At 60.8% G+C, this 7,747-nt stretch overlaps 1 protein-coding gene across 1 annotated transcript; it reads right to left on the bottom strand.

Annotated features, from left to right (window-relative positions):
• Positions 1-692: 692 nt before the first annotated feature.
• On the bottom strand, positions 693-4,154 carry FEM1A (fem-1 homolog A). The gene has a single exon (XM_045992129.1). It carries the CDS (start codon positions 4,023-4,025, stop codon positions 2,076-2,078), a length of 1,950 nt encoding a protein of 649 aa, XP_045848085.1. The 5' UTR covers positions 4,026-4,154; the 3' UTR covers positions 693-2,075.
• Positions 4,155-7,747: the final 3,593 nt, after the last annotated feature.

The following is a 7,747-nucleotide window of genomic DNA, read 5'->3' as shown; positions in this document are numbered from 1 at the left end:
TGGCAGGTCTTGGAACACGCCATAGCTCGCGTCCCCAACTTGCAAAACAGGGAGAAGAACACAGACTTCCCGGAGCTGCCCTGAGCGGCTCCCGGATGGAGCCTGGCATCCAGCAAGGGCACGGTATATGCTCAGGCCGGTGCAGTGGATTCAACAGCCACTCCTTCAAGGCAACTATGCGTTCACACCGCAGCTGTCCTGAGCTGGCGCCCCTGCCCCCGCCCCCGCGAGCCCAGGAGACGGAGGCTGGGCCTTTCCCAGGCCTGCGGGGTTCCCGCCGCCCCAAGCCACACAGCAGGGCTTGCACTGGGCTGACGTGCGGACCCGGATTCCCCTCCCCAGGCCAGAACCGGCTCCAGGAAACCCGCCCATCTCCCCCACGGCCTCCTGGGCGCCCCGCTCCCCGGGCCCTCCCGGGTCTCAGGAAGGCCACGGCACCTCTTCTGCGCCGGCCCAGCCACAAGGCAGGGGTTCGGTGTTACGTCAGCGGCTCTCCCGTCTTGCCCACGCGCAGGACAGGCCACTTCCCCGGGGACATCAGACCGGCGGCCCCAGGACACCCCTCCGAGCCGCCGGTGAGAGGCGCTGGCTTGGGGGGCCTGGGGTCTCCACGAACCCACCCCACGGGGCTCCGCACCCCGCAGCGGCCTCCCCCGGCGCAGGACCGGAGCTTGGGCGCAGAGACACACGGTGAACTGCCTCACTGCTTTATTCCGTGCTTTCAAGGGCCAGCGACCGTCTCCCGCCTCCACAGAAGGTCAGACCCGGCCTTGAAAATAAATAACGTCCTAACTCACACTGCAAACCCAAACGAGGCCGAGCTTCCTCCGAAGGGGTGGGGGGCATGTCGCTGCCGCCCCCCCACCCCAGGCTGCAGGAGAGGACCCCCCTCTCCCCCATGTGACCCTCCTCCGGGGGCCGGGGCGGCTGCTTCTGTCCCCTTCGACTGTCCCCTGCTCTGCAGTGGCCTGCCGGGGCGCGTGCCGTACGGCTCCGGAGAGACCCTGAGTGATGGGAAACCAAGACCCCATAGCTGGCAGCTCGTGGACATCCGCCGACTGACAGCGTCCTTGGAATCTGCTCGGGAACGCCTGGACTCAGGCTTTCAAGTAGCTAGAAAAAGAAAAAGAAAAAGAAAAAGAAAAAGCGGCCGGAGCCACGGGCTGCCCAGCGGTAGGGGCGTGCGGGGCTGCGGCGGCCGCCGAGTCCGGACGCGGAACCCGGGGGAACCGCACCCGAGCCGGCCACGCTCCTTCTCCGCGAGCCGCGGGCAGACGCCGGGCCCGGAAACGCCTCTCTGGCTAGCAACGCCACGTCGGGAAGCCCAGGCAGAAGGCAAACGAGTGAAGCTTTAAAAAACGACGCAGTCGCGCTCACGCTGGGGCCGACACCGCGGACGTGCACCTGCCTCGCCCCTGCGCGCCGCGAGGCTCACTCCCCACCGCCTCGCCACGTCGGGCGCCACGGAAACTCCCTGGGTGGAACTGACTCTTCAATCTGACCACACGCTCTTTAAAAAAGAAAAAAACACACACGGCAGCGAAACCTCGGACTCCAGTGGCCCGCGTGTAACTTGCTCACTCGGCAACCAGAACAGCAAAGCGTCGGAAGCCGCACCGGGGGCGGGGGGCGGGGGGCTGCTGGAAGAAGGGACAGTCGGTCTCGCTTCTCCAATCTCCAACTTTCGACCTGAGGGGCCCCCAGTCCCGACGCCGCGTTTAGGGGCTGGGTTTCCCCGGCGACGCAGAGGCGGACAAGCACGGCCCGAGTCGCAGCTTCTTCCAGTTGCTGGAGGGAAAGAGGCAAAAGCTTCGATGCCTCTGCCCCCAGGCAAAGAGGCGAAACCCTCTGGGACCCAGGCAGACGGGGCCAGGGGGACAGCGGGCATCTCCTCGAGCACGCGATCCTGAAGGCTGTGAGCTCCAGCAAGCGGCCAGCTCCTCTCCCCTCCCCGCTGGGGCGACAGGCCGTGGAGGCCGGACGGCCCTTCCGTGTCACGCCCCCCAAGGGCTCACGAAGGCGGGGGGGCGCGCACACGGCCCGGCCCTCCCGGATGCTCCTCTCTCTGGGCGCCGTCAGTGCAGCTCGATGAAGGCCTCCAGCTCCTCGGGGATGAAGCCCTTGTAGGGGATCTTGTTCTTGTCCAGGGCGCGGGCGGCAAGGCACTGCAGGGAGATGTAGTTGAAAGGCTGGATGGTGCTCCTGGCCAGGAGCTTCTCGTCCAGCAGCTCGTAGGCGGTCTTCTTGAAGGCATTGGTGGCATCCATGTGGGCACCCGCCTCGATGAGGGCGTTCATGACCCCGGGGCAGTTGTTCTGGGCCGCTATATGCAGCGGCGTGTTGTTGTCAAAGTCCCGGCTGTCCGGGTCCGCCCCGCAGTCGAGCAGCACCTTGACCACCTGCAGGGACGGGAAGCGGCCCACCGGGTAGCGGCCCACGTTGGTGGTGTCCTTGTCCACGGCCATGTGCAGGGGCGTGAAGCCGTTCTTGCCGCGGGGGGCGCACTTGAGCAGCCGGTAGACGGTCTGGTGCTTCAGGTGCTCCTGCTGGGCCGTGCACTCCACCTTCTCCAACAGGTAGAGCAGGTGCAGGATGATGGCCAGGGCCTTGGTGAACTGCGCCGAGTCCCCCGGCTCCTTGGGCAGCTGCAGCGCCCGCTCCACCTCGCGCACGCCCTTGCACAGCACGCCCATGAGGTCTGCAAAGCCGATCTGGGTGCCCAGGCTGCCCTTGGCCGCCCGGTCCTGGAGCACGTAGGAGAAGAGCTCGGCGAAGGACAGGAAGCTGCTGGCGGTCATGGGGCTCAGCGGCTCCAGGTGGCTCTGCTGCATGTCCAGGGCGTACTTCCACAGGCGGATGCAGCGCTCGAAATTGCCCGAGTCCGCGTACACCGCGCCCCGGTAGCGGATGTAGTAGGAAGTGTCGGGGTGCGAGGGGCCCAGGATGCGCTCGCGGATCAGCAGGGCCTGCATGCGCATCTCGTCGGGGTCCGTGATCAGGGCCTCCAGCTCCTCGGCGGTGGTCACCTCCCTGGAGCAGTCGTAGGCCAGCACCAGCTGCGGGGGCTCGGGCTTGGGCAGGTACGCGCCGCCCTGGTGCCGCAGCTCCATAGCCCGTCTCCAGTGCTTCAGGGCCCCGAGCAGGTCCCGCTTCTTGTCCACGTACGTGGCTCCCAGCAACTCCAGGGCTTCCACGGCAGCCTCGCGGCTGGTGGGGCAGCAGCTCTCGTAAGAATCGCTAAGCGGCTCCTCGGGGGCGGAGCGGCAGCAGCGGGCCCCCTGCGACGGCGCGCTTCCCTCCTCGCCGCCGGGCTGCTCCTGGATGAGGTACTCCACGATGTTGGTGTGGCCCGTGACGCTGGCCGCCAGCAGCGGGGTCATGCCGTAGCCGTCGCGCTCCATGCGGGCGTTGCAGCCCAGCAGCAGCTGCAGGATCTCCAGGCTGCCGGACTCGGCGCAGTCGTGCAGCGCCGTGTTGCCCTTGGCGCTGCGCCGGTTCACCTGCGCGCCCTGCTCCAGCAGGTAGCGGGCGATCTCGCGGTGGCCCTTGTAGCAGGAGATCATGAGGCACGTGTGGCCGTGCCGGTTGGCCACCTCCAGGTCGGCCTGGTGCTCGCCCACCAGGTAGCGCACCACCTCCAGGTGCCCGTCGAAGCAGGCGGCGCGCAGGGGCGTCGAGTTGGTGCGCGTGGTGCGGTTCACCGAGGCCCCGCGGCGCAGCAGGCTGCGCACCACGTCCAGGTGGCCGGCGGCCGAGGCGGCCCACAGCGGCGGCGCGCCCTCGATCGTCTCGCCGTCGAAGTGCACCGAGCCGCCCGCCTCCACGCTCGCGCCGCACCGGTCCACCAGGTACTCGACCACGTCCAGGTGGCCGTAGCGGGCGGCGATGAGCAGCGGCGTCCCCCCGCCGGCCACCTCGCCCGTCAGCTCGTCCAGCTCCTCCCGGCTCCGGCCGCTGAGCAGCTTCTGGAGCAGCTGCAGCTTGCCGTCGCGGGCGGCGTTGTACACGGCGGTGCGCAGGTCCATGGTCCGGGCTTCCGCCAGGCCATGGGCCGGCTGCCGGGGGACGCGGAGAGCGCGGGCTAGCGCCCGGAGGGGCAGGCGGCAACCTTCACCGTCCCCCCCGCCGCCATCTTAGGGGCCTGTCTGGCGGAACAAAATGGCTGCCGCGGACCGGCGCGGGGGGGCGGAGGCGGGTGTGCAGGGAAATGTAGTCCTGGGGGCCGGCCTCCTCCGCAGAACAGAAGAAGAACGGAGAGGGCCAAGACTACCACTCCTAGAAGGACGCGCACCTGCCCCGGCGAACTGGGACCACGGTGCATGGTGGGAATTGTCGTTCCGACCTGGAGGACTGAGGCGGAGACTGCCCAGGGGTGGACTACAATTCCCGTCGCGCAATGGCATCACGATGGCTTCTGGAACCCGGGCAAGTTTGGCTACGTACTTCCTGTAACTCCCTCAGGCCTCCGGGCCACAGGAAGCGCCGACGCGGGTCGAGAGACTACATTCCCCGTAAGGCATCGCGAGCAACTCGGAGCCAATCAAGAGCGAGAAGGAGGGCTAAGCCGGCGGAAAGGCCCGGTCTGATCTGGCTTTGGCGTGGCCGAGCCTCTGGTCGGCAGGGGGCGCTCGCGAGAGCCGGGAAAGCCGGCGGCGCCGAGGCATTAGGGATGCAGGGAGCACAGGGGGCTCTAAGGGTCTGTCTCCCGCGCTCGCGCTCGTTCACTTCTCCGTCATTCATGTGCACACATACATTTATTTACTCACTCATGGATTTAACTGAACGTTTCATTTTCTTTCCTTCAACCCTCGACATCCTAAATACAAAATCTGAACTTGCTTTAGATTGCCTAAGTCCTTGGTCATCTGACCCAGGAGTTCTCCAGTATCCCTGCGAGTAAAACCTCTGGGGTCGGGGGCTTTGAGAATGTCCACTGGCCCAAGTTGATTAAGAATTTCCCGATGGTGACGACAGAGCATCAGACCCAGCGTGGGGCCCTCCTGAGGCTGGGGAGCAGGCTGACGGCACACACAGGTCAACATCCAGGAATTGTGAACCTCACGCCCAAGTCAGACCTTTCACCCAACTCTCCGCCGCCTCCACGTTGCTGCTGCCTGCGCCAAGATTACTGAGAATAATGGGAAAGAGGAAGGATGTTGGCATGCTCCGGAGGGTTCAAGGAACCTATGGTGTTCTCTCACACCTCCCGAGTTTTGCAGGTGCTGTTCCCCCTTCCTGAAACACTGTTCCTCGCCTTATTTACTTGGCTACCAAATGGTCCTTCTTCAGGTATCAGCTGAGACTCCAAGGCTTCCTGTATGAGTCCCTGACCCGGCGCTCCCTGGGTGCCCTCCCTGGCACCATGATGTTCTTCTGGAATCTTAGGGAAATGCTCTGAGTCAGCTCAGGCTACTATAACAAATACCACAGACAGGGTGGCTGTATTAGAGAAATAGAACCCACGGATATATGTCCTACACACACGGAATTGGCTCACAAAATTACGGAGGCCAAGAAGCCCTCTGATTGGCCGTCTGCAAACTGGAGACCCAGGAGAGATGGTGGTGTGATTCTGTCTGAGGCCAAAGGCCCGAGAACCAGGAGCTCTGACTCCTGAGAGCGGGAGATACAAATGTCCCAGCTCCAGCAGGGAAAGTGAATTCTCCCTCCCTCCACCTTTTCATTCTATCCAGACCCTCAACAGATTAGATGTGGCCCACCCTTGTGGGCGAGGGCATCTTGGCAGGCGAGAATTCTACCACTGAACCACCAATGCTAGGGCATCTTGTTTACTCAGTCGGCTGAGTCCAATGCTCATCTCTTCCAGAGACGCCCTCAGAGACGTGTCCAGAATAGTGTATTACCTGCGATCTCGGCATCTCATTGTAGCCCAGCCAAGTTGACACATAAAAGTAACCACCCCAGTGCCTGGAATGACAAACATTTATTTCCCACAGTTTTGCTGGCTAGAAGCTGGAGATCAGGGCGCCAGTGTGGCCGGGTTCAGGGAGAGCTCTTTCCCTGGTTTGTGGATGCTACCTTCTCACTGTGTGCTCCTATGAAGGAGAGAGGGCTCTGGTCTCTTTGTCCCCTGATAAGGGCACTAATCCCACCAGGAGGGAGAGGTGAGGACAGAACCCATTGCACAGGCACGGTAGGGCGAGTTTCTTCCAGAGACGGGAGCAAGTGTAAGTATGGGGGCTAGAAGCAAAAGCAACTATGAGGGGCGCCTGGGTGGCTCAGTGGGTTAAAGCCTCTGCCTTCGGCTCAGGTCAGGATCTCAGGGTCCTGGGATCGAGCCCCGCATCCAGCTTGCTGCTCAGCAGAGAGCCTGCTTCCTCCTCTCTCTCTGCCTGCCTTTCTGCCTACTTGTGATCTCTGTCTGTCAAATAAATAATAATTTTTTAAAAAAAGGAAAAGGAAAACAACACCTTGAAACCAGAGGCAAAAGAAACAAAAAACCGGGGCTCCCTGTTCAGCAGGGAATCTGCTTCTTCCTCTGACTTCCCCCTTTCATGGTCTCTCTCCTTCTCTTGCTCTCAAATAAATAAATTAAAAAAAAAAAGAAATGAAAAACAAAACCAGAAAAACCACCCATAAAACCAAAAAGTGCCCCATGCCAGGCTAGACAAACACATGGCTTTAAGTGAAACAGTTAGGTGTTTTTCTGATTCCTGAAACAATAGAAGATGGAAAAGTGGTCTTTTGGGAGATCAAGAAAATGCGGTGTCTCCTTACCTGCTTTTTTGCACTTAGCCTTAGAGCTTGAAGGTTTTACCATTCATTCAACAGGGCCCGCATTTTATGTAGGCAACCTCCTGCTGGTGGGCATTTGTCTGGCGCCCACTCCGTGCCAGGGGTATGACAGTGAACAAGACAAACAAAAATCTGCCTTGGCACAGCTGATATTCAAATAACGTAGATTTTCCAGCAGTATTTTTAGTCTAGTCTAGTATTCCATAGTGTGGAAATACACTGTGATTTATGCAGGTAATTTTCCCTGTTATCAAAACGCCCACTGGCTGCGTACTTGTAGCCAAATACCTCTGTGTTTTCTTTTCTTTATTTTTTTAAATTGGAGCAAAATATACATAACATAAAATTAACTTTTTGACAATTCTTAACTGCACAGCTCAGTGGCATGAAGCACACTCACACTGGCATGTGACCACCCCCACCCTCAGTTTCTAGAACTTTCCATCTCCCCAAAGGGAGACTCTGTCCCCGTGAAGCACAGACTCTCCACCCCGTACCCCAGCCCTGGCTCCCACCCTCTCCTCTCTGTCTGTGTGGACGGGACTCCTCTGGGGCCTCCTGGGAGTGGGGTTCTGTGGGATGTGCCCTTCTGTGCTGCTCTCACTGAGCACAGTGTCCTCGGGGTCCCTCTGCGTTGTGGCAGGTGTTCAGGACGCCATAACCCACTTCCTGCCTGTGGAGGTGCCTGTTCTGGACATTCACGTAGATGGAATCACACACCACATGGCCTCTTGTGATTGGTTCTCTCACTGAGTGTCCCGTGCTCGTGGTCCAGCCACGTCGCAGACTGGGTCTTCTTTAAATCACCACAATTCTGGATTTTCTTTCTTTCTTTTTTTTTTAAGATTTTATTTATTTATTTGACAGACAGAGATCACAGGTAGGCAGAGAGGCAGCCAGAGAGAGAAAGGGAAGCAGACTCCCTGCTGAGCAGAGAGCCCGATGCGGGGCTCAATCCCAGGACCCTGGGATCATGACCTGAGCGGAAGGC

The sequence above is a fragment of the Meles meles genome, chromosome 20 (assembly GCF_922984935.1).
Source record: "Meles meles chromosome 20, mMelMel3.1 paternal haplotype, whole genome shotgun sequence".
Taxonomy (NCBI): domain Eukaryota; kingdom Metazoa; phylum Chordata; class Mammalia; order Carnivora; family Mustelidae; genus Meles; species Meles meles.
Note: the sequence above shows the minus strand (reverse complement) of the source record. Positions and strands in the feature narration are given on the sequence as shown.

What these genes read in the sequence shown, in the direction of transcription:
- FEM1A (XM_045992129.1), bottom strand. Translation starts at nt 4,025, where the DNA reads ATGGACCTGCGCACCGCCGTGTACAACGCCGCCCGCGACGGCAAGCTG.